The 27,564-nt window shown below is 39.2% G+C and overlaps 1 protein-coding gene across 1 annotated transcript in view; it reads left to right on the top strand.

The window, feature by feature from the left end:
- The window catches only part of GLRB (glycine receptor beta), a 165,608-nt gene extending 139,054 nt beyond the window's left edge, over positions 1-26,554 (top strand). Inside the window, exons 6-10 of the mRNA XM_089670411.1 lie at positions 3,727-3,809; positions 7,584-7,724; positions 13,986-14,138; positions 24,562-24,851; positions 25,611-26,554. Of these exons, the coding sequence (XP_089526537.1) occupies positions 3,727-3,809; positions 7,584-7,724; positions 13,986-14,138; positions 24,562-24,851; positions 25,611-25,907 (964 nt within the window). The 3' untranslated portion in view covers positions 25,908-26,554. The remainder of the gene's footprint in view (positions 1-3,726; positions 3,810-7,583; positions 7,725-13,985; positions 14,139-24,561; positions 24,852-25,610) is intronic.
- Positions 26,555-27,564: the final 1,010 nt, after the last annotated feature.

Genomic DNA, 27,564 nt, shown 5'->3' with positions numbered 1-27,564 from the left:
TTAAGTTTAGTTATAAGGTCAGACCTGCCCCCCTTGCCCTTGGGAAAGTGCTCTGAACCGAGACGAGGTGACATTATGATAAGTCTGTCTCCTTCATAGCTGTCATCAGATTTGCCGAGCAACACCTAGCAACATGGGACAAAGAACTATTGCATATTTATGTATGAACCTCTAGGTGCTTGCAATTTATTCCTGAAATCAGCAATTAATATCTGATAGCAGCTTTGTTATTCTTTTAATTGTGAAATGCAGGTAGGTAGCTAAACACATGGTTAAAGTACAGTACATATATGTAAACTGTTCTATTTGTTAAAGTGATACTAAAGCTAGAAATGTTGTTTACCTTAATGTATTCCTTGCACTAAGGTAAAAAATGTTTTCTATTCCTCTGCCCCCCCCCCCCCCTCTTTCCTGTGTGAAGGGGAAGAGAGAGGAGAACAGATCCAGTGCTGTGCACGGCTGCATCTCTTCTCCTTTACACAGGGACTTGACCATTGGCTCCTGCTACTGTCAATCAAAGGCAGTGATGAGGAAGGGGGGAGAAGGGGCAGAGCTAAGTCCTGCTGTGTGTATCTATGGAGTGAGCGGACACCGTGTGCCCCCAGAGCAAATGGCTTGCTATGGGGACACACAAAGAAGAGGCAGGGACAAGATCGCCGTCGGGGGACCCGAGAAGAGGAGGATCAGGGCCACACTGTGCAATACCACTGCACAGAACAGGTGAGTATAACATGTTTGTTATTTTAATTTGAAAATATGACTTTAGTCACTTTTAACACTTTAAGACTTCTTTTTTGTTTCCTGTTTCAGCTTTACAACTTTCTGTACTACTTGCTCTATGATTGTTCTTGATCCTAGTGAAGAGTAGTTTGTAGTTTCTAAATGTAGACAACTCCCATCCTGAACGTGTGACTAAACCCAAAAACAAAAATGTAATATATTGTAGTAGGGATGCACTGATATCGTTCTTTTATCGGCGAGTATGAGTACCGTTACTATAGGTCAAGTACTCACCGATACTGAGTACCGATACTTTGCAGTGCAATTTGCGTTAATAGATGCAAATTGCACTGCAAAGAATAGCATGCAATTTAAACAGGAATGTGAATTCTGTCTGAATCGTATGCGGTTTCCCCACTGCTCCTGTGTGAACCCAGGCTTGTCATAGCCCAAGTTCACACAGCTGCTGACCAATCAGATGCCGTCCAGCCCAAACTGTCATCACTGCAAGGATGCCCCTCTCCTACCACTGACACTAAGCATGGAATGCCTGCATGGAGGTTCCCCACACCACTCCTGTGTAAACTCAAGCTATGACAAACCTGGGTTCACACAGGAGCAGTGGGGAAACCGCATGCAATTTTGGACAGGAATCGCATACTTTATTATTGGTACCTGTAGTATGGGCCAGAAACAATAGTACTTTTTTATCCTACCTACAATACACTGACCCTGACCTTTGTCTCTGGATTTGACTCTTGACCCTAATCCTGACCTAGATCAAAACTTAATCTAGCTATTTTGTCTTTATTTTTAAATATTTTACACATACCTTTTTGTTTACACCTCTAGCAAGGAGAGCAATATAAAATATATCTTTTTTCTCCATTCAAGAGGAGAAAAATAGAGTGGTGGGCTGTACAGTAACTGACTACTATGATAGCCAGTCATAGGCTATCAAAGTGATCAGGTGATTGGGACCATTCCTCTCGGTTGCTGACTGTTAGTATGAGACCCAGAGTTGTCCATGACCGTTCGGTCCCTGTGCTGGGAGCGCACCGTGCAACGCACTCTGAGCACAAACACAGTAGAGCATATATGCAGCCCCAGGAATAAAGACATTGTGAGACTGCATATGCGCATGCTTGATGAGAAGGGATTAAGCAGTTACAGCAATTACTGTCTTTCTTTTTTTGGATAAAGCTTTTCCATAAACAAATAAAAGCTGACCATTGTAAGCACCCCTCTCAGTTTTAAATGGTTTGTCTCAACCCTCTAACTGCCACTTTTCCTAGACAGCTTGATCTGTTAAAGGAAGTTGAAAAACAAACTTACTGGCGAAACCATCAAGTAATAAACTATACTACAGGGGGGACTCGGAAAAACAAAGAGTCGTATGTTAATGCTACTGACACACTGCCATATATGCCATTTTTTATTATAACCATAGGGTCACTTTAAATCCTTTGTGTTTTGAAAGCTTATTTGTATTGAAATACAGAAAAACAAAATGTCCCTGTGATTCCTTTAACTGTTTCCAAAGTAGCAAGGAGGAGGAGCATACAAAGACATCGATGTATGCAAACTGCCTTAAAAGTACAAATATCTTGCAACCTATAGCAACTAAGAATTATTGTTTCATTTTCAAATCATGGACTGCACAAATGACAGTTGGATGTTGACTATAGCATCAACTCTTTTGTCTTCATACTGCCTTATGCTGCCCCGTGCTGGACAAGTCATTAAAATGGAACTAAAATCATGGATTTAACAGTTTCCCAAAGCAGTTACATTCAAGGCATTCTGTGACACCTAACTGTCATATTTGCTAGTGCTCTCAACCAAACCAACCAACCATTAAATGGTTGGTGACATAACTGATTACATGTACAGCATAAAGGCAAATGCATATCAAACAGAGGCTAAGATGGTAGCCTCCTTGGCTGAAAAGGACTGGAGAGTTTAAGCTCGTTCAGCAATGGCATGATGCAACAGAAGACGATACTGCCTTTCACTACCCTGCTTATAGTCATGTACATGTTGGATATTCGAATTTATATTTATCATACATTTTATATTGGGTGATATATTAAACTGCACAAGCACTGCATTGTTTAGAAGCCTCTTTTATTAGTATTAGTAGATCATGCATGCTTTTTTCCAACCTCATCTACAATTACTCTTCCAGCTGTGGTCAATACACATGTCTACCATAAAGGCAACATGGCTCACAATACTCACTGGGGGTAATTTACTAAAACTGGTGCACTCAAAATATGGTGCAGCTGTGCATGGTAGCCAATCAGTGTTTAACTTCAGCTTGTTCAATTCAGCTTTGACAAAAAAAATGGAAGTTGATTGGTTTCTATGCAGAGTTGCATCATATTTGCAGTTTTAGTAAATAACCCCCACTTACATTTTGCGTCTACTAAACAAACCTTGTATGCTCCTCATAGTATTATAGACAAAAAGAGTCAATGCATATTAACATTTGTATTTTTTTAACTCTTTATTTTCAACTAAAAGGTCATACAGAAGGATGTAATTGAAATACTCTTATGAGAACAATACAAGCAACTGAATTTTGCAAATAAGCCAAAATCATTGACACCATAACAGAGTCAGATATGCCCAGTAAATTCTATCAAAACGTTTTGGAGGCTAAAGTGTTCAACTATGAAGTGTATCTGGAGTGTTTTTACACTGCATGGGACCCTCTATGGTTTTTGATTAGGCACATAGGATCTGGATGACTGTATAAAGAACTAATGTATATAACAATAAAGAAAAAAAAATCTAAATCAATGGATCTAAGCAGAGAAAAAAAAAAGAGAGAGTGGAAGTAGAGGGAATTCATTAATTTGGAATTCATTAATTTTGGAAAACCGTATTGACTTTTTATTCACCTTAAGCACATGCCACAGGCTTTTTATGTTAATATAAAAGGCAAGATGCATATTTTTTTAATTCTTTAAACAGCACAACTGTGTAATGTATCTTATTTAGGTTGTCCATAACTTTATCCTGTCCTCTGGATCTAACCTTGTTTCCAATGGATACTCAGCGTTGCAAGATGCAGCTGGAAAGTTGTAAGTAGTTTTTTTAATTTTTACCCCCAAAAGGCAGATCAACGTGAATGTGAACTAAATTACATTGCTAGCCTGTTAAGTGCAACTTCTATCTTTTTTTTTTCTTGTGTTCATGTCAGTTAAAAAGCAAGCTGGCTCACTTTTTGTAGTAGTAATCAGATGTCTTGTTATATTTAGTAGTATTCAGCAAATATTCAATTAAGAATGCGATATGTAATTAATTTTATTAAATTTTTTAAATGTGTATTTTTGTAAAACAATTTCAGCAATTTAAGAGTTGCACATGCAGTTTGTACATAAGAATGTTAACACTGCTTATTTTCCATGATTTAGTATACGTTGTAAATAATTTGTCAGGCAAGTGCCATATGGGATGTCACTGCAGCCATATGTTCTGACTATTCTTGAAAAAATTCACAACCTGGTCAATAAAATAAGGATTTTTATATCCATTTTATAGTGAATATCTTCTGTAGTTTTGTTTATCTGGCACGCAAGGGACAGTAATGTATAGTAATCTATAGCAACCAATCAGAACCAGTCTCTCAGGAACTTAGAGCAAATAGACTATTACTGCTCAGCATAGGTTTTTGCATATTGTTATTGTACACCGGTAAACTGATTAAAACAGCAGAGCAGGCCCATTAAAGTGCTAAATTAATAAAATAAAGTAAATGAAATAATTAAATAAAGTGCTTCACAGGCATCTTTTAAAGCTGAAGTTAAGGTAGTTTGGATCTATGTAAGTATGTATGTGCCATACCTGTGGGATCCCTCTAGACATTGGGAATCACTGTAGTAGACAATGTTACTACAGTGATCTCCATTAGCCTCTGAGTCCCATGCTGAGTTGCTGTATTGTGAACACAGGTCGCTGGGTAGGCACAGACACCATTCAGGGAACACTTTTCATTTTCTAAATAAATGCAAAGCATGTTCTTTTTTGGACGAGGTGGAAAGCCGGTGATGTCAAGATTTCCACCATATCCAATCACTTTGAAGTTTATTGCGAAAATACAAATTGTTCTCTGAATGACGCCATGCCGAGTGGGTGACCTCTTGTCTTCATTAAGCATTAGGGCAGCTGCTCGGCATGGGACCCAGAAGCCAGTGGCAATCACAGTATTAAAGGAGCCTACTACAGTGATTTACATTTTCCACGGGTATCCCGCAGGTAATGTACATATACAGTTTTGCTCTAAAGTTTGCATACCTTGGCAAAAATCGTGAAATTGTGTCTTTTGATATTGAAAATATGACTGATCATGCTAAAAAACTGTCTTTTTTTTTTAAGGATAGTTATCGTATGAAGTCATTTATTATCACATAGTTGTTTGGCTCCTTTTTAACCTCCCTGGCGGTATTCCCAAGTGTAGCTCGGGGTAAAATGTCTGTACCAAAAGCGGTAACCCCGAGCTACACTCGGGCTTACCATGCGGCGCTGCATAGGGAGTCCATGCAGAGCTTACCTTGTCCTTCGCTCCCACGATGTGTCCCCTGCAGCGTCCCCGGCCATCTCCTCCGGCTGATGCCGGCATCCGGCTTCTGTGTTCCGGTCCCTGTGACGTTGGGACGTACGAACGTACGGGCGGTGGCGGCGGGAAATTTGAAAAATGTAAAAAATGTCATTTTTTTCCAAACAAATTTTACATAGTAAAACATTGCTGTTTCAACCCATTTCACATACATTTTGTCCCTAGTGCTTTGTCCTGTGCCCTGCCTGCATTTTGAGAACTAGAGAACAGCGATAGTAAATCAGAACCACTTGCAGAATTGAGTGATAATGATTTGTGGGGAAATTTGTCATCAGAAACTGAAAACGATTTTGCGACTTTGCTCAGCGATGTGCGAACTTGGCGCTCTATTTCAAATTTCAGTGTTTTTGGTTTGATTATATTATTGAATTAAATGTATTATTATATTATTATTTTTTATGATTATTTATTAAATTATAATTTATGATTTCGTGTTTCAAATTTTATCATACCCGGGATGTTTAATAGACTCTTGTTCGGACAGATTTCAGTGAGTTATTCCTAAAAATTACAGCCTACAATAAAAAAACTACATATTTCCATGCAAAATAATGGTACCGCTTTCAGCACCAAAAATCTGAAATAATCATACCGCTAGGGAGGTTAAATCATAATGATAACAGAAATCACCCTAATGGCCATGATCAACAGTTTACATACCCTGGAATGTTAGGTCTTGGTACGAACACACAAGGTAACACACACAAGTTAAAATGGCAATTATAGGTTAATATCCCACATCTGTGGCTTTTTAAATTGCAATTAGTGTCTGTATCAATAGTCAATGAGTTTGTTAGCTCTCATGTGGATGCACTGAGCAGGCTAAATACTGAGCCATGGGGAGCAGAAAAGTGATCAAAAGACCTGCGTAACAAGGTAATGGAACTTTATAAAGATAAAAAAAAATATAAAAAGATATCTAACACATTGAATATGCTAGTCAGTACTGTTCAACCACTTATTAAGAAGTGAAAAATTCAGGGATCTCTTTATACCAACACTTTCGTCAATTACTGCATGCACTGCTAGTAATACGGAGTCATGTCAGAGCTTATTGAGCTTCAAAGAGTCTTCACGGGACTGAGATTGAGCTCTGCAGTCACTTTTGCAGCAGTTGTTCTCTTATTCCGGGTCACAATCCTGCTCAATGTCTTTTTGTCTATTGCTCCTTCCCCAGAAAATAGAGGGTTTCCAAATGGTCTAGTGACTCTGAGAAGATGATGCCCCTGACCCTTTATATAGTGCTAATTCTGCAGGAAAGAGCCTAAAGGATAAATTCACATTTGGGATTATGTTACATGTTCCATTGGTTTTTAGGGTGGAACATTTAACATGTTCCCGAACCTGCACTGGCCGCCCGATACCGCCCCCAGGACAAAAGTATGGGGTGAAGTCCCCTGTACTATCTGTCACTTTTTAAAAACAGCCTGGCCGAGTGGGGCTCTGCCCACACGGCCACATCATTCATTGCTAGTGTTCTGTGAATTAATGAACTACGGCGCTGTGAGCACTGTAGTAGTTAATTGAGTCTTCCTGTCAGAAGTATTGGCTTGCCCGTGAGGGATGTACAAGCAAGCAGAAAATCTGACAAGTCTGCAGAAGACCTGCATTGCACCAGCAATCTGCTGATCGCTAGTGGAATGCTTTACAGGCTCCTGCAACAAAAAATAATAAAAACTATTTTTTTTACCTGCAAACAAATGTGCATTTATTGTTTTTTAGTAGAAAGGTGAACTTATCTTTTAAATGAGTGCTTTTTATCAGAGTACTGGTATCCTTTAGATAGCAATATGTTTCCTTCTGATATATGCAGGAATAAACTGTATGGCATAACACTATATCATACATCGATTTAGCTGTGGTATCCCTCGTTCATCATGAATCCTGCTAGATGAAGAAACATTTATTAAAAAAAAAACACATGCGCAATTATGTTCTCTGTCATTAATAACATGAGATTATTAAAACTGTCAGTTGATGTCTCAGTGCTTAATAGGCCAGGCAAAAATAGTTACATTGTACTAAATTGGAGAAATCAATAATCTCATTATTACTGCTTTGTTCTGCAGATATGTAGATTCTGTTGCTTTAATAACTTTAACAAATTCAAAGCTGTAATGTCTCTGCCCTGATCTTCGCTGTGTGCTTGGAGAACAAATAATTATGGGTTTGTGAAAGCCTAATTGATTTGATAGGAATATGTGGAGATCACTGAAATATATTTTTGTTTGTCACAAAGTTGGATATACAACGGATGACTTGCGGTTCATTTGGCAGTCAGGAGACCCTGTTCAAATGGAAAAAATTGCATTGCCTCAGTTTGATATAAAGACAGAAGACATTGAATATGGGAACTGTACAAAGTATTACAAAGGCACTGGTAAGTAGTATGTATCATATACAAATGTTTGCTTTTACAGAAACCTAAAATAAATACAAATAACCTGCCCATAGATCACCGTCTGCCCAATGAATGCAGTTTTTGTAATCTGCCCTTATAGCCCCTGAAACAACTGACTTAAATTGACATTAAACAATATCCTTATTCTCCAAAAATAATCCATTAACCTCCAATACCTAATAGCTCTGTAAACTATACTTTGTTAGATTCTACCTACTGTGTTTTTCTGCCTCCCAGTAATGTCCTTCATGGCTTTTGAACCTCTCCTTTTCCTCCTCACTTCTGTTTATTTGCAATGAGCATTGCACATTAGTTGTGGTCATGTGCACTGCTCTATGCACACTACAAACACTTTAGTCCATAGTCCGTAGTCCATCTCAGTTCCAAGCAAGAGAGGGTGGTTATGTTACTACATACAATGGTACCATGTAGAACAGAAGTAGCCACCCTCTCACAAGAAGTTAATACATGTTGTTACTTCTCTCTCTCTCCCTTTCTCTCTCTCTCGTGATAAGCAGGTCTGAGTCCTGAAAAAAGTATGAAATAAACCCTGTATCCCATCTAATATATATGGAGTGTGTTTATCACTTGTAGCCATTAGATGGAGCTGTGCATATTGGAAAAGATTCACAGCACCAAGATTTGGTGGAGATGCTAGGGATGCATTTGCTTCCATAACTTTTCTGTTCCCACTATGAAATTGACTATAGTGGCACCTGATTATTAAAATTTTTTGGGATTGTAGAGAATCCACCGTTCCCCAAGTCACTGCCCTGTAATAATTATGCAGATTAAGTGTTTTGACTTCACTTATTATATGCTTGTTCCAGATCAGATACTTGAAGAGGAACTTTACCTATAACAGTTTGATAACAATCAATGTTCTTTAAAAAAAGAACATGCATTTCACATGGATAATTATGCTACCAAAATTAGTGTGTGCTGTAAATTGCCTCCAGCATTGCTTCTGTTTCTTCTTGCTGGAGGCTGCCATTTTGCTGAAGCCCAGAGCAGTCACTTTTTGGAAACTCTCCCCCTCTCCTTAGTCTCAAAAATTATATGTCACTTTCTTCAATTAAAATATGTCCATTTCCAGCTTTGTTTGTATGTCTTGGCTCAGTTAGAGAGCAAGGCTGACAGAAGCTATAAAGTGCTAAAGTTCACAGATCTGCTGATGAGGGAGAACGGGATATAAGATAAAACATTTTCCTTGTTTAACTCTTTTGTGTCTACCTGGCAGCAGAGTTTGTCCTGTCACCTCTCTGCTTTTCTTTTTTCCCTCCCTAATCTGTGTTTCTTCAGCATAGTCTGTGTCATTCCTGTTTTCTTCCCTCTTCAACAACAGTAAATCTTAAAGCTTCCAGCCAGTCAGCCTCTACAGTAGTGGATCTGATTTTAGGTACAGTGCCAACAGTAGAGAGCAACTGAGCATGTGCAAAGCAGGGTGAAACAGTGTATTGCTAGATTTTAAACAGTGTAGGCATTTACTTTTAATGTTTTTCATAGCTATCCCTGCAAAATGGGCCAACCTAAAGGGATCTAGCAGGACCTAATTTTTTGACTAAAGCTCCACTTTAAAGTAAAATTGTCAGCTTGCCTACTGAAGGTAAAGTAACAGTGTTGGTGTAAAGCCTGTCCCTTGACCAATTTATTCTTACCTCCTCAGGGATCCACTACAGTCCTTTCCTCAGTTGCAGTTGCCACCAAAAAAAACAGTGTTAGCTGTTATTCCCAGTCAGAGGGAGCACTTACGTCACCCTCCATCATGTGACAGTGCTCGCATCCAGTGATTGTTTGCTAGGCCTGAGCATTGCAACATGGGAGGAAGTTGCATGCTCTCCCATGTACAAAATAACTGGCTATTCGACAGTGCAGCCAGAAAAGAAGCTGAAGTAGAGGGGTGCTGGAAAGGTCAGTTTTAAGTAGTCAGGAAAGGGGGAAGAGAGCTTTTCACAGACATGGTGACCATGCCCTAAATGGACAAGGTGATAATGTCTCTAAAGCATGTGACTAAACAAGCAACCAGACAACTATCATTTTCAAGAGTTGGCCAGAACTAACATGACTGCAATTCTCCAGCACTAATTTCCTTAACGGTCCGTTCACATCAGTGAGCTGTGCTAAACACGTGGCCTCTCATGTGCACTGTGTGACAGTGCCGATGTGCCAATCCTGGTGCACCGCACTGTTTACCTTTTTTTAACATTTCTATACATTGGCAAGTGATATTTTTATACAGTTCCATGCACCTCATTAGTGCTGCCATGGTGTGGGTCATGTTGTAACCTGCTGCGCTAGAAGAATAATGCATGCAGTACTTTTTTTTTTCAAATGGTGCACTGACAACATTGGAGACAAGACATTTTGTTGTTTGTGCATTGGACTGTGCAGGAAATAGCTGCCATCTGGTGTGAAGCGACCCCTAAGGATTTTGGCAAGACATTTTGTTCTAAAAATATCCTTTAAGTTTGCCGGTTTCCCTTTTTTTTTTTTCTCCCTCTTTACGTGGTAATAGAGATTAGGAAATTTACAGATGATCACTTTGATGTAGATACTATCAAGGTTCCCTTCTGTTCAAATGTCTATAAATTGCTGTTATTAAATATTCCCCTAATAAAATATTCTCAGTAATGGGTTCCCCCAGCCACTTCCAGATTTATTGGTCTCCAGGTAACATTAGCCAGATCTTAATCAGACATATTTTCAGTATACTAAATACAAGCGAAAGGAAGCATTTCAGGGCAGCATCTGGGAAGTTGTTATATACTGTAATTGTGCACTTCAAAGTACCAATAAATCTAGAGTCACCTCCACTGAGGTTTTCTAGTGGATTTTAGGAAGAAAGTGTACGAGTCTGTAAGAAGTATTAGAAGTCCATGTAAAGAATGTTATGGGGAAAACACCAGAGAAAGAGCACTGGAAACCTAAGCATTGATCTTTGCCAGCATGGGCCAGGTTCTCCTGCAGCTTGAAAAGGTCAGGGTATAGTTAAGATCTATTGATTTTCGTGTCGTGGGAGTGTGCTGCTTTAAAAACTGTAATGTTTTTCATGTTGCTTAGAGTTTTAAAGTACTTGACATGGAGCAATGTTTCTTCTAAACAAGCCTTCCTTCTGGTAAATGCAGCAAATACATAGGAAGCTGATGAATTACCCCTTTGAGCAACGTATCTTTCTGAGGACTTTCAGTATCAAGCCACAGATCAAAATAACAGAGAAAATATATTTTTTTAAATTAGTTTTTTTTTTCTCAAAGTTATATATGAAATACACTGCTGTTTTTCTTTATATTTCAATATTTTTATTGAGAAACAAGCATATTAAAGCATAAAACAAGATGGCAAACAAACAAAAAGGCCCACCCACATGGTGGAACAAGATGTAGAATCAGAATCATAACACTTATAAGTACGTAAAAAGATTATCAGACAATAGCATTACAATTCACACAAAAAGTGTCATAGTCATCAGGACGTACAGGTTTCATAAATCAATAGACAGAAATTAAACCAAAATGAACCAGAAGTGACAGAGAAAAAAAAAAAGTTCAACGAATAAAGTAGAAAAAGAGAGGAAGAGAGAGACGAAGAAGGAAATTACTCCCAAGTGAAAGAAAGAAAATAAGAGGGGGGGGGGGGTCAGCTGCCAGACACTCACGATACAGTAATATAATTATTCCAAGGCTCCCAAGTCCTCTCAAATCTGGACAGATCATCAGTGACAATACTCGTCAGTTTATCATTAACCATTATCCAGTTGAGTTTTTGTTTCACTCTATCCAGCGGGATCAAGGATTGTTTCCAACTTCTAGCTATGGTAATGCGAGCCGCCAATATTATATATAAAATTAATTTAATCGATTTTTTTGGGAACATCAGAGGGTAGTATATTAAACAAGGCCACTTCCGGCGATCTACGGATATTAATTCCTGTCACTGAGTAAAGAAAATTAAATATGCAGATCCAGAACCTACTCACAACTGGACATTTCCACCAGACGTGGAACATGGTACCCTCTTGACCACAGCGTCGGAAACAGCTAGATGAAATGGAAGGATACATTATGGCTAGGCGAGCAGGAACCAAATACCATCGAAGTAGCGTTTTGTAGTTAGATTCAACAAGATCAGTGTTAATCGAAATCTTCGATAGGGCATGGGCCGCAGTCCGCCAGGTATCTAACTGCTGTTTTTTTTAATAATAAAGCTGTGCACACAGTTTTACAAAACAGTTGCAAATTAAAGAATATACATATAAATAAAAGCAAAATAAAAAAATAACTGTACAGCTTGAGCACACAGGAACTCTTTAGCCCCATCTGCATTCTTTTTCATGGAGCTGCACTGACAGTTTTCATAGATTAAACTGAAGCCTCCTGGCGGTGCACCTGCTTGCTGTTCACTTGCAATCACCTGTGTTCAGCATGTCTATATACTCTGTAGGTTCATTGCTGGATCCTTCAGTTCAGTCTTTAGCAGTAATGCCACACAGGGGTTGGGTTACTTTTGTCTGTATTCTGATGCATTTGCAATCCAACTGCGGATGATGTTGCTTCACTTAGAAAGGCTGATGTAAAAAATAAAGCAAGTACCAAGATATATCACAGTTATCAGAACAACTCACCCCGAATTAAAAGTTTGAAGGGCGTGTTTAGTGGTTTTGTACATATTTTCTTTATTATGGTCATAACTAAAAATTCTGATTGTATTTATTATTTTTTAATTTATATTAAATCATTGTTTGTGATATTATGTCTTTACAGACTGTTGAAAAACAAAAACGTCTGCTGTAAACACAGATCAGTAGCTCAATAGTCCACAATAGCAGTTCTGCAGCACCTCAATTGATACATTAAATTTATTATAAAATCCAAAAACTCCACATGTGATAAATCCATGCAATATGTACAACAGTTTTGAACTGCTCATGGTCCTTCCTCAAGTAAAGTGAAAGCTACTGAAACTAACAATTTCAATCTTAAATGGTAATTACAACCACTAATAAGTAACACCAGTGCACACATCCTTTTGTATTAAATAATTGCTCTCATAGAACAACATGGATGAAACAAACACATAACATTTGTATAATAATTACACTATATTGAAAACGTTTTATCTTGGTGCCTGTACTTTTATTCTCCATCCACAAAAGGACATAAAAAATAAAATTCACAAAAAAAAAAATCCAAATCAGTATTTAAGCCTTTGGGTTGCATAGTGTCCAACTCAGCTATCCATTTAACCTCCATGCTTCTCAAATGTAGTTCCCACCCCAATCCAGAAATAATATAGTGGAATATATATATATATAGAGAGAGAGAGAGAGAGAGAGAGGAAGGAAAACTTCTTCAAGCTACAGTGCTGTGTGTTGGGGTACATGCATCTTTGCATATTGCTTTTGAGCTCATAGAAATTATTGGTAACAAAGTCTAACGCAAAGGTAATCCATTTTACCTAACAGTAGCACATGACCAACAGCCAGATTTTTTTTCTTAAATGGGGATCTTGCAATACACATGTAAGGAAATGTAACACAAAAAAGACAATGTGATTGTAATTATTTCTCTAAAAATGCATGAAACTCCATCCAAATGAGTTGACAGAATCACAAGTATTTTGGCAGGTACAACAGGACGTATATATGTATTGTCATATTATATTTTATTGTTTGCCAAATATTTTTCTTTTTGGATAAAAGTGGAAAATTCATCTGAACCTAACCAAGGCACTCTTTCTCCTTGATTGTTGTATAAAGCATGAATGTAATTGAACCGAGTACAGAGAAGACACAAGGACAATGTTGAATTTATTTATACATGAGTTTTTTTTAGGGCTGCTTCACACCAGATGAAGTCCAGTGCATTTTTATTCTGCATCAAAAATGTATGCATGGTGTTTAACGTGCATTCCAATGGCCCTTGTTAACACCAGTGCAATGTGTTCCAATGCAGTCAACAAAAATAGAACATGTTGCATTTTTCTGTATGGAACACATCTGGAATGTGACAAAATGCATCAAAAACACCCCGTAGTACACATGTCCTCAGTTGAGGAAAAAAAGTGGGGAAAATGCACCAGAATGCATCAAAAAGGCACCTGAATGCATAAAAAATGCATTAAAAATGCACATGCAGAAACACATCTAAAATACAGAAATAGTGGTGGGAACTGGCCCTTATAGCAGATTATTTGTGAGAAAGCCATTTTGTTACATGTATTCTTCTCTTCTCTTCATTAAAGGTTACTACACATGTGTTGAGGTCATCTTTACACTGAGAAGACAGGTGGGCTTCTATATGATGGGCGTCTATGCTCCAACTCTGCTGATTGTTGTCCTGTCCTGGCTTTCTTTTTGGATCAATCCTGATGCCAGTGCTGCTAGGGTACCATTAGGTAACCAATATTGGTGGACCTTGTGTGTTTGAGTTGGAAAACATCGGTTGACTGTTACTTTGAGAGTTATTACCATAATTTTGTCATAGCAGCAGACAATGCTACTTGCCATCTTTTTGTTCTTATGTCAGTCACAAAGTTTGCTATGGCATTTTTAAGTTGGAGCAAGAATTTGTTATAAAAGGGCCAATCCACCTAAAAGTTTAATTTCAGTTCTTTGTAACTTTTGGAGCGTTAAACAACCTAACAGTTTGTTATATCCCTCAGAGGCTATATTGAGAAGACCTCTATGTTTCTGGATCTACTGTAGTCATTATCAGGGGGGACTGACTCTTCTGCATTGATTTTATATTGATTTTATATTAAGTAAAATGTAACAGAAGTTGCTGGAATACCAAAGATGGGGACGGAAACACACAAAACTCCCAGGTAGATAGAAACAGAGCCAGAAAGTATAGCAGGGAGATCTTGCTGATGAAGAGTCCTAGACATATATAAAACCAGTGGATGGCTATGCCTACAACTAAAATATTTGTATCCACAATGAGTACAGTACAGACAAAATCTGCTGATACATTTTATTAGAACATGTAAAATAACTCATAATACACAGTATAGTAATATGCAGGGCCAATTATGCATATTGGCTTGCTCCATCCTGCAATAGAAGCTATTGGGGTTGATTTACTAAAACTGGAGAGTGTAAAATTTGGTGCAGTTGTGCATGGTAGCCAATCAGCTTCTAACTTCAGCTTATTTAATTAACCTTTGACAAAAAACCTGGAAGCAGATTGGTTTCTATGCAGAGCTGCACCAGATGTTGCACTCACCAGTTTTAGTAAATCATCCCCACTGCATATAACTTGTACAGCCCTGGCCAAAAGTTTTGAGAATGCCACAAATATTAATTTTCACAAAGTCTGCTGCTTCAGTGTTTTTTTTTTTTTTGTCAGAAGTTACTATGGTATACGGAAGTATAATTACAAGCATGTCATCAGTGTCAAAGGCTTTTATTGACAATTACATTAAGTTTATGCAAAGAGTCAACATTTGCAGTGTTGACCCTTCTTTTTCAAGACTTCTGCAATTCGCCCTGGCATGCTGTCAATCAACTTCTGGGCCACATCCTGACTGATGGCAACCCATTCTTGCATAATCAATACTTGGAGTTTGTCAGAATTTGTGGAGATTTTTTTGTTCAGCAGCCTGTTGAGGATAGACCACAGGTTCTCAATGGGATTAAGGTCTGGGGAGTTTCCTGGCCATGGACCCAAAATTTATATGCTTTGTTCCCCAAGCCACTTAGCTAGCACTTTTGCCTTATGCCAAGATCCTCCATCATGCTGGAAAAGGCATTGTTCGTCACCAAACTGTTCTTGGATGGTTGCGAGAAATTGCTCTTGGAGGGTGTTTTTGTACCATTATTTATTCATGGCTGTGAGTGAGCCCACTCCTTTGGCTGAGAAGCAACCCCACACATGAATGGTCTCAGGATGCTATACTGTTGGCATGACACAGGACTGATGGTAGTTTTCTTTTTTTCTTCTCCGGACAAGGTATTTTCTGGATGCCCCAAACATTTGAAAAGGGGATTCATCAGAGAAAATTACTTTACCCCAGTCCTCAGCAGTCCAATCCCTGCACATTTTGCACAATATCAGCCTATTCCTAGTGTTTTTCCTGGAGAGAAGTGGCTTCTTTGCTGCCCTTCTAGAAACCAAGTCATCTTCCAAAAGTCTTCGCCTCATAAAAAGTGAGGCAGCAGACTTTGTGAATATTAATATTTGTGGCATTCTCAAAACTTTTGTCCAGGGCTGTACTTGTCATATAGAAAGTAAAATACTTCTAAAAGCTTTATACAAGATGGATAAACCGCTCTCTATATAATGGTATATCTGTGTAATTACCAAAGCATTTCAGTATGCTATTGACAATATACTGTACTGTGAGTACAAAATTATACTTAGTGGGTTTATTTACTAAAACTGGAGAGTGCAAAATCAGGCTCACTTCTGCATAAAAACCAATCAGCTTCCAGGTTTCATTACTAACGCTTAATTGAACAAGCTGAGATTAGAAGCCACTTGCTTTTTATGCAGAAGTGAGCCTGATTTTGCACTCTCTAGCTTTAGTAAAAAAAAACCCATTGTATCTATCCTCACATACTGTATCCCCAACTTAGCAAGTAACTACATTTTTTTGTATTTATATGTAAATGGAGATAATGTTTTAAGTAGTAATTGCTGTACATCACACTATTTCCATTGAGGGGTTTATTGTATTTTCTTTTGACAAACCTCATGTCATCCTAAACAGTTGTTTCAGTTTTGATTTATCGTCAAAGCTGAGTTACCCACTGGCTTGCTATATGTCTCTGTCAATTTCAGCAGTGAGACTTATACACCTGATAAACAAGGCCTTACACTCCCTATAGTTTTTTTCATTTATTTTATAGCAGAGAATATCCAGCAGGTATCATAAAAGTAATGACAAAAATAGACAATTCTCGTATTATATTGGATGTTCCTAAGAATTGTAAAAATTCTGTTGGTATTCTTTCTGAAGTGGAATATAATTCTGCAGCAATATACTAGAACTTTTTCAGAACTAGTGCATCACTTACCTCAACCTTTTCAACACAAAGGAACCCTTGAAATAACGTTCTGGTCTCAGGGAACCCTTGCTAAAATTTACTATATATATACAACTCATGATACATTAGTGTGATAGTCAGTGGGAAGAATGCTCATTATACTTCTGGACATGAGAAAAATTTACTCCCTTACAGATAGCTAAAAAGATCACTGGTGTGAGTGGGAAGATATCGGTGAGGCAGAAATTGATCATTGCTCATGGAACCTCTAGCAACCTCTTGAAGAACCCTAGGCTTCCATAGAACCCTGGTTGAGAAAACCTGACTTACCTTACTACGCTAATGCATGTGGAGCATTTACATGAGTCTGTCATTAGGGGCCATTGGGATCCTCTGGTAGATGTTGAATACCTGTAAGGGATTTCTGGTGAGACGAATTGCAAATAGAAATGCGCATACGCATAGAAACGTCCGGAGAAGAGTGATCGATTGTGTGCGTGCGCACGGAAATGCGCAATCGCGCACAAGTACGCACGCACGCGCATGCCGAAGATTGGCGCCAGACGGACTATTTAAAGGGTGTCTCTGCCCATGTTGAGTGCTGACTGGTCTTCAGCTCCTCCCATGTCCTGCTTGTTCCTGTGAGATTCCCTTGTTGCTGACCCGGCTTGTTCCTGACCTGACTCTGATTTCTCTCCTGCTTGATACTGGTTCCTGACTTCGGCTCTGCTCCTGACTTCGGCTTTGCTTCTGATTTTGTACCTTGCTGTCCGCCTGTTAATGACCCTGGCTATTTCTATGACACTGCTCCTGTCTCTCACCCTCGCTTCCTGCCTTGCTCTGGTGCACACCTGGCGATCTACCATACCAGCTCTGCATATTACTACTGTGCCTGAATCAGAGGTTTATCAGTATTTCAAGGTCATCATCTGCAAGAGCTGCAAACAACATCTACCGGTGCTCTTGTCCCCCTGGTCCCTAGACACCCTCTGTTCCACCTCCAGTGGGGTCAGGGCTAGTGACACAAGTGAGGCCGACCTCGTCATTTCAGTCTCCTATCATGTATGTGACAGTACCAGTCAGCCAATGATGGAGTCTGGAAGGGAGGCCTCTGCAATGGGGGACATCTGTCAATCAATCTCTGCCTTGTCTTACTTGGTGCAAAGTTTGCAAAGAAACCTTGAGCATCTGGAGAGCCAACTACCAACCAAGTCTAATGTCTCCACAGCCATGGCTCCCTCTGCATTCGCAGATATAACTACTCAGACAGAGCTCAGTATGATTCATGGAACTTCTCCTCTACCGGAACCCCAGGTGCCTATGCCTGAGTTTTTCACGGGAGACCGCAGGAAGTTCCAAACCTTTCGTAACTCCTGTGAGCTATATTTTTCCCTGCTCCCAAGAACCTTTGCTTCACAAAGCACCAAAGTGGTATTCATTATCTCTCTCCTTCAGAATTAACCCCAATCCTGGGCACACCACCTACATGAGCAACATGATCCGGCTCTAACTTCGATGGACTCTTTTTTTCTCAGCGATGTCACAACTGATCCCTTCCATTGTCAGACTGCAGAATCTATGCTTAGCAAGCTACAGCAGGGCCCAAGGCCTATAGAGGAATATGTTACCGAGTTCCGTATATGGAGTTCTGACACTCAATGGAATGAGTCTGCTCTCCGCTATCAGTTTCGCCTTGGCCTCTCTAACGCCCTGAAAGATGAGCTTGCCCAAGTTGGGGTACCAACGAGGCTAGAGGTCCTGATAGACCTTACTATTCACATTGACCGTCGGATCCGGAAGAGGCAGGATGAAAAGACTAACGTGGATGTCTTGATATGTTCAGAGATGGAGACTCCTGTTTCCACTACTACTGTTGTCGCATCAGACATACTTCTCAATAAAAGAAGGCATCATAATTCTCCTAGAAGGAGCTTCTCGAGACCACCGTTGTCCTCTGATGAATGTCTTTGATGACAAAACTCCAACCTCTGTCTCTACTGTGATGAGAAGGAGAAGAAGCGCCTCTAAGTGCAGCGTAACACTTTATTGAAGATAAAAGGTAGGAACACTCACATTTATGAGGTAAAAGAAATACATGGTATAATGGTATGATGTAACATCGGACAGGGGAGTGTAGTCATCCGTGTAACTGAGCTGTCATCGGTACAAGGTCTCAGCTTGGAAAAAGAGTTTATTCAGCCCTCTACACACCAGCGGGAGCTGTCATCTTCTTTGTCGAGAAGAAGGATCATACCCTCAGACCAGGTGTTGACTACCGTGATCTGAATAAAATAACTGTCAAGAATCGCTATCCTCTTCCTCTAATTCCTGAATTGTTCCAAAGGCTACGAGGGGCATGTGTCTTTTCAAAACTGGATCTGAGGGGCACCTAAAATTTAGTTAGAATTCGCGAAGGTGGACGAATGGAAGACGGCCTTTCGAACACGCTTTGGACATTTCGAATACCTGGTGATGTCATTTGGTCTCTGTAATGCCCCAGAAACATTCCAACACTTCGTGAATGATCATGTAAAAAAGATTCTGGATAGATTATGCCAAAATCACCTCTATGCCAAAGCTGAAAAGTGTGAGTTCAAGAGACAGACTATTCAGTTCCTCGGACTTGTGATCACTCCCAATGGCATTGCTATGGATCCCCAAAAGGTGACCTCCGTATTAGAATGGCCCGTTCCAAGAGACAGGAAAGCAGTACAACGTTTTGTGGGATTTGCTAATTTCTACAGAAAATTTATTAAGATCTTTTCAGGGATCATTGCACCAGTAACATAGTTAACCAGGCAACATGTTACTTTCAGGTGGATTCCTGAGGCTCAAGCAGCCTTTGAACAATTAAAGACCTTGTTCACCTTTGCTCCTATCCTGAAGCACCCAGATCCTGCCTTAGCCTTTGTCTTTGAAGTAGATGCTTCTGTTGGAGCCATATTGTCACAACGACAGGGTCTCAAATCCCTTCTTGACCCTGTTGCTTTCTTCTCTAGAAAGTTAAGTTCCTCCGAAAGGAATTATGACCTGGGAGACAGAGAGCTGTTAGCTATCAAAGCAGCCCTTGAGGAATGGCGCTACTTGCTGGAGGGAGTTACCATCCTATCCTCATTTTTACGGATCACAAGAACCTAGAGTACTTGAGAACTGCAAAACGTCTAAGGCCATGACAGGCAAGATGGGCACTGTTCTTCTCCCGCTTTGTGTTTCATTTGACATACCGTCCAGGATCAAAGAATGGTAAGTCCGATGCACTCTCACGTATGTTTCACGACCCAATTGTACCATCTGAACCTGACACGATTCTGCCAGCTAAGAACTTTTTACTCCTGCAAACAGACGTTGTAGCACAAATAAGAAAAGTGGTTGATGATCATCCACCCCCCTTGGAGATGCATCTTCAGCTAGGAGACGGTCTCTACCTTCACAAGGAACAAATTTTCATACCAGAACAACTTGGGACTCTCATACTTAAAAGATGTCATGATCATCCTTTAGCGGGTCACTTCAGGATCCACAAGAGCGCAAATTTGGTCTCCCGTTCCTTCTGGTGGCCAAACTCAATGAAGGATTGCAAGAGCTATGTTAGATCTTGCTCAGTTTGTCTTCGAAACAAGTCTGATAAAGCCAAGACCTGGGGCCTGTTGGAATCTCTGCCTGTACCTGAAAAACCATGGAGTATGATTTCTATGGATTTTATTGTAGAGCTTCCCCCATCTGAGGGATTCACCACTATTTTTGTCGTGAATGATCGCCTATCAAAGATGGCTCAATTCATTCCCTTGAAAGGGACTCCTTCTGCCGCTGAAACCGTTTCTGCTTTTATCAGAGAAAGAGTAAGATTACATGGTGTTCCTAACAATATCGTGTCCGATCGGGGAGTACAGTTTACTTCTAAGCTCTGGAAAGCTCTGTGTGAGGCACTAGAGATTGAACTCTGCTTCTCTTCTGCATACCATCCACAAACAAATGGACAAACGGAGAGGACAAACCAGACTCTGGAACAATACTCCGATGTTTCTCATCTTATTTACAGGATGACTGGGTGTCTCTCCTTCCGTTAACTGAATTCGCATAAAACAACTCTATTCACTCTGCTACCAAACAGTCCCCTTTTTACTCCAACTATGGATATCACCCCTCCTTCCTTCCTGAAATACCAGTGGAACCCGCTGTCCCGGCAGTACAAGAAAGGATGGATTTCCTCAGTAGGAACGGTCAAATACTGCAAAAGACTATTTTAGAAGCTCAAGTGAGTAACAAAAAGTTTTTTGACGGAAAAAGAAGGGGCAACCTAAATCTGAAACCAGGAGAAAAAGTCTGGTTATCTACGACAAACCTAAAATTGAACTGTCCTTCAAAGAAGCTTATTCTAAGGTACCTGGGACCATTTACAATTAAGAGAAAGATTAACCCTGCGGCTTTAGAGTTAATACTACCAAAAAATATGCAGATTCATCCGGAATTCCATATCTCCCTGTTAAACCAAATATTCCAAGTGGATTTCCCAATCGAGATCCGGAGACTCCTGCTCCACTGCTGGTCAAAGGTAATGAAGAATACGAGGTGGAGGCTATCCTGGATTGTAGAAAAAGGGGCAGTCAGACCCAGTTTCTCATCAAATGAAAAGGCTACAGTCCAGAGGATAATTCCTGGGAACCATCCGCTAATGTCCATGCTCCACGGTTAGTTGGAGCCTATCTCCATCTTCATCCTGAAAAACGAGCCTTAATGGGCATCCGGAGGCTGCCCCTAAGGGGGGGGGGCAATGTAAGAGATTTACGGTGAGACGAATTGCAAATAGAAATGCGCATGCGCATAGAAACGTCTGGAGAAGAGTTGTGCGCACGGTGAAGATTGGCGCCAGATGGACTATTTAAAGGGTGTCTCTGCCCATGTTGAGTGCTGACTGGTCTTCAGCTCCCCCCATGTCCTGCTTGTTCCTGTGTGATTCCCTTGTTGCTGACCCGGCCTGTTCCTGACTTGATTCTGATTACTCCCCTGCTTGATACTTGTTCCTGACTTCGGCTCTGCTCCTGACTTTGGCTTTGCTTCTGATTTTGTACCTTGCTGTCCGCCTGATGACCCTGGCTATTCCTATGACACTGCTCCTGTCTCCCATCCCTGCTTCCTGCCTTGCTCTGGTGCACACCTGGCGATCTACCATACCAGCTCTGCATATTACTACTGTGCCTGAATCAGAGGTTCATCAGTCTTCCAAGGTCATCATCTGCAAGAGCTGCAAACAACATCTACTGGCGCTCTTGTCCCCCTGGTCCCTAGACACCCTCTGTTCCACCTCCAGTGGTATCAGGGCTAGTGACACAAGTGAGGCCGACCTCATCATTTCAGTCTCCTATCAGGTACATGACAATACCCTTGTAATCCTGCAGCAGCATTTTGGCAGAATTTTTTAAAAAAACAACCAAATTATGCACAGTAAGGAAATAGATTTTAATCTTACTCATTATTTTACATGATACATTTTGCTAAAAAAAAGGTGCATTATTGCTCTGCGTATTATGCCAAGATTTACAAGTCATCTCATATATGTAATTCTGTATTTCACATGTTCTGATCTCATTTTTCATTCTCAGATCGATGTTACAATTTCATTATGTCAGTAAAACATTCTCATCTGTATGTGTGACATGAGTTCATTGGACGGTGCCAGAGAAATACCCAGTCATATGGTCATCACACATCATTAAGGAGTGCCATTCAACTGTAAGAACTATGCTGTCAAGCCTGCTATGTTATTTAGCGTTACTCTACATTTTTTGTTTACATACACGTGTGTGCGAATGTGTGTACACGTTTGACTCATCTTCCAAGTATGTAAATTGTTTTCATGATTTCAGTTACTTTAAAACACTCTACAGCTGTATTGAATCATTTCATTTATGACTATATCCTAGTAATGTTTTCACTTTAGCTATCTACTGTAAACATTTTATTTTAGACACAGTAATGTCTTCATTGGATCTCAGAGCTTCTCTATTCAATGCAGGCACATCATGACTGGTGGGAGAGGCCAGCAGGCTGCTGTACTTAGCTTCCTAAAAACATCACGGCACCCTACCCCAAGGAGGGCATTTTCACACTGATGTGATGTGGTTTTGCAGGAATTTTGCTGGGTTTTTTTTTTAGAAAATGTACTAAAACTATCTGATGCAATAGTCTATGGTTAAGCACAGGTAACCCACAAGACACCCGCAGGTATACTGTGATGTACTTGCGGGGCAGGAAAACCACACTGCATCAGTGTGAAAGAGCCCTAATACAAATATCAAAGTGCCTTCATAGGTGGGTGTCCATTTGAAAGTAGTGGGTGTTCCTGAGTGCATTCACAAGCAGACTGTTCTAGGTAATGCCCACAGGTGATGCTAATCTTCCAAGACTGAAAAAAGTGAAATCCAATGAATGAAGGGGCAGACCAGGGAAAGTAAAGCTGGAAGGGAAAGAACTAGATAATGCCGGACATCAACCAGCTGGAAAATGAGGTGGGCTCTATCTGACTTGCTGCAGCTTAAAAATTCACACTGTGGAAAAAAATCACAATGTACAATCAAATCAGAGTCATTTCAGTACTGGAGAGGAGCCTGCTGCTGTGCAAGACCAACGGGAAGACTGAAGTTCAATTTCAATCAATTTTAAATGAGTGACTGACAAAAACTTTATCAGAAATGTACGGCTTATGGTAATGAAGATATTAATCCAGCTCTGGCATTAAGACCAGATTTGGAAGACATGTTAGTTTACAGGGTAACACTAAAGCTGGGCATACATTAGTAGAATTTTGTTTCACATTTTTACTTGTAAGAACATTCTTTCTTTTTTCTAATTATTAGTGGGGTTAAATTGACATTCGTCAATGTATGTGGTTTTCATTCGGTAAAGTCCACCATTCATACCAAAATCAAATGGTAAAAAGAAATAAAATCTTGAACTACTTTTGAACAACATTCAAATGTACAGAGAATTTTCATATGGATTTTCCTAAGAATTTTCATGCAAAATTCTACTACTGTATACACAGTTCAACATTACCTCCTCTTGCCAAGAATGCAGAGTAGGCTAGATGCTCCAACACATTCCACAATCCTTTAGAGGTTTCTATCAGCCCCTACCTCTAAGGACCTTACACTCTAATTCTCCTAGCTCAACAGTCATGCGAAGATAAACTAAGAATGATTTTGGGTTGAAACCATTCATGTTTTCAGTATGTTTTTGATGTTGGAGGAAATCTATGCAAACCTGAACAACACATACAAACTTTATGCAAATAGTGTACATGGTTGAAAATGAACCAAGACAAAAAAGCTAATCACTTCTACAAGTCACAATGCAGCCCATTGCAGAGGATATTGCAAAACAGCAGTGATCTGCATTGGCCGTAGCATTCATATCACATTTACATTTAGTGTGAGCCTAAGCAGTATAAGATGATAGGGTTGATGCCTGAAAGATCACAAAATGAAAACGTTCTGTGTCCCATGCTTCATGACAAGTTTCCATCTATTTTAAGGTAAATATCTATTAGGACTGTTAAGAAACGCATAGTTGTAAGCCAGCCATAGTGCTACTCACAGGTTCAGCACTTGAAGGGGTGATTTATTTATTTTATACTTAAAAACGAATCCCCTTCTCCATTTTCAGGTTTCTGCATGATTAGTATACTGGTCAGGGTGGTGTACCCATGGCAAAGGGGCACCAAGCTCGTGTGTGAAAGCATAATATATGGTGCATGGAACTAATTTATCCCTTGTTAATATTCATACGCTTCCATATTCCTATCCTAAATTGTGTCTCCTCTTGTTTCCCCAGGTATATTTTCAGTTCTGAGCTTGGCATCTGAATGTACTACCCTAGCCCAAGAGCTGCCAAAGGTGTCATATGTGAAAGCAATTGACGTGTGGCTAATCACATGCCTTCTCTTTGGCTTTGCCTCTCTAGTCGAGTATGCTGTAGTCCAGGTCTTCCTGAACAGCCCAAAGAGAATTGAAGCAGAGAAAGCCAAAATTGCAAAGGCTGAACAAGCTGAAAAGGGAATCAATGCAGCAAAAAAGAATACGGTCAATGGGACGGGTACACCAGTTCACATCAGCACATTACAAGTATGTCTTCCTCTTATATCATTATTACATTATGATTACAGATGCTCATATTTGTATTGGTATGACAGCTGATACTGTGCCAACTCGGGGGATACTTTGGATTAAATGGCTCCTTGTAGGGCTTCCCCTTCCCCCAATCTGAGCTCTGCTGTACAGATATTTAAGGAGGCCAAGTAAAATTCATATATTTATACTGCTTATATTTTAAAAAATAAATTGAATCATGGGCTTGATTTACTAAAGTCAAATAGACTGTGTGCCTTGCAAGTGCAGTTGCATTCATATTCCTTAGTAAATGCGGTAAAGCTTCACTTTGTAAAAAATACTCGGTGCAGGGTGTAAAATATCAGGTGCAGGGAAAATTAAAAAAAAACAAAACAGCATTTTTGATTGGATGATTGGAGGACTAGAAATCAGCAGAGCTTACCTTATTTACTAAATTCTGGGGAAAATGAATGCAACTGTACATGCAAAGTGCACAGTCTATTTGCCTTTAGTAAATCCACCCCTATTACAAACATTTTTAATTTGTACCAATGTTCGGTGCAGAGTAATGCATTTTTATCACAATATTGCATACTACTTTTTAGTGAACTTTATATTATGTCCTAATATAACTAGAGGCTTTTTTTGGAACTTGGGCAAAAGTTTTTGCTTTCCAGCAGGTACATTTCTGCTATCGATGTAACATTTGCAGTTTTGATGTTTATTTTATATATTCTTAGATCAATAATTCATCTGGCTGTTTATTATTCCCAGGTTGCAGAAACAAGATGCAAAAAAGTCTGCACGTCTAAATCTGATCTGAGATCCAATGACTTTAGCATTGTTGGAAGCTTGCCTAGAGATTTCGAATTGTCCAATTACGACTGTTATGGAAAACCAATTGAAGTCAACAATGGTCTGGGAAAATCCCAAGCCAAAAACAACAAAAAGCCACCTCCTGCCAAACCCGTCATTCCATCGGAAGCCAAAAGGATCGACCTGTACTCAAGAGCATTGTTTCCATTCTGCTTTTTGTTCTTTAATGTCATATATTGGCTGGTATATTTATGATAGCGCCAGTTCTCACTCTGAGTTCACCAAACAAGCCACCATTACTTTCACACTCCTTAAGGCAAACCTGTGATTTTGTCTACATTTGCAGAACGATATCCTACATTGTAGATGCCATGCAACTGTAATGATAATTGGCTTTTTTAAATGGAAGCATGACACTGCAATGTCTGTGCTTAAACTGATGTACATAAGTGTAAGGTCAACACTCAGCTATACACACGGCTATGAGTAATGCTTACATAATGCCCCCAACCTCTACTGTTTTCATATGATGAGTTATGAAATGCTTACAAAGAAAATTGTGCACGTTGAGCCTCATTCAAATCATAGTTCAATATATGTAGTATTTAAAGGTCAATTCTAATTATTTTCAAATGAAAATATATATATATAAATGTTTGGATAGCACTGTGTCCAAACAAATATGTACAGTTCTTCATATAATATATATATATATATATACATATATATATACTGACTTCATAATTAAACACTAGAGTTAAAAAAGCTCCTATCAATGTGTAAGATAAATGATCAAAGACTATTTTTTGTAAAATGATCTATTTAAGAAATTGCGCTGTATCCTTTGCGTGAGCTATAATTAATGTGTTAAAAAAAAACATATTAAAAACTGTAAATTAAAATTTGTCTCAAGTATGCTAATCCAGAAACAACGTTTTTGAGCAATGTTCAGATGAGTTCAAGTTTTTGCTCATAAGTGTAAATGTATCTCACTGAAATTTCAGGGGTCTCTTGCACTTTCATTTGAGGTAAGACAGCCCAACAGCATTTAGAGTGTTCAGAGAAACAGGTGAAAGCGACCAATCTGGACACAGCACAGGTCTGGATTATCTCATAGAAAGTTCTGACAACTCATGATCAGTTTTTAGAAAAGATACAGTATATATCTAGAAACATATTGCAATTTTTTTTTTAATCTATATCCTGATTTTGTAGGAGAATTCAAAATATGATAATAGGTGTATGTCAGGGTAAAATTAAATCATGTGTAGCAATACATCACCAGTCAAATGCATTTTTACAGACAGTATGAACACATATGCAAGCAAAAAGAATGGATTTTTAATAAGCCTAGTTTACCTTTCATGTGTGTTTTAAAAGCAGTGCATCATGTTGTATTTTTTTTGCATGTAAGTGTACTGAAATGTACATAAATACACATGAACACAATGCAAACTAATGTATATATATATATAAAACAAAAATGCCTAAAAACACACTGGAAATGCACCTCATTACAAATGCATGTAAACAAGCATGTGGAACTACACATTGAACAGAGGGATTGCAGCGCAAACTAGCCCTTACCCATGCTTTATCTCTTTAAGGGCCCTACAAGTGCAGAAAAATATCTGATGATCTGTCAGAAATACTCTCAGCTACTAATTTTCACTTACTGAATGACACAGCATGCCTTTTCGTGAACTGAAATTGGCAGACGTGGAGTGAATTTACTAAAGGCAAATAGACTGTGCACCTTACAAGTGCAGGTGCTTAGTAAATAAGATTAAAAGTGATTCTAAAGGTGTGTGCGTATGTATATGTATATATATATACACACACACAGACTATATTGCCAATATTGGGACACTCCTCCAAATCATTTGATTCAAGTGTTCCAATCACTTCATGG

The sequence above is a fragment of the Staurois parvus genome, unplaced genomic scaffold (genome assembly GCF_062004578.1).
Source record: "Staurois parvus isolate SC_StPar_1 unplaced genomic scaffold, SC_StPar_1.0 ptg000090l, whole genome shotgun sequence".
Lineage (NCBI taxonomy): Eukaryota > Metazoa > Chordata > Amphibia > Anura > Ranidae > Staurois > Staurois parvus.
The sequence above is the reverse complement of the archived record's forward strand: the minus strand, read 5'-3'. Positions and strand labels throughout refer to the sequence as shown.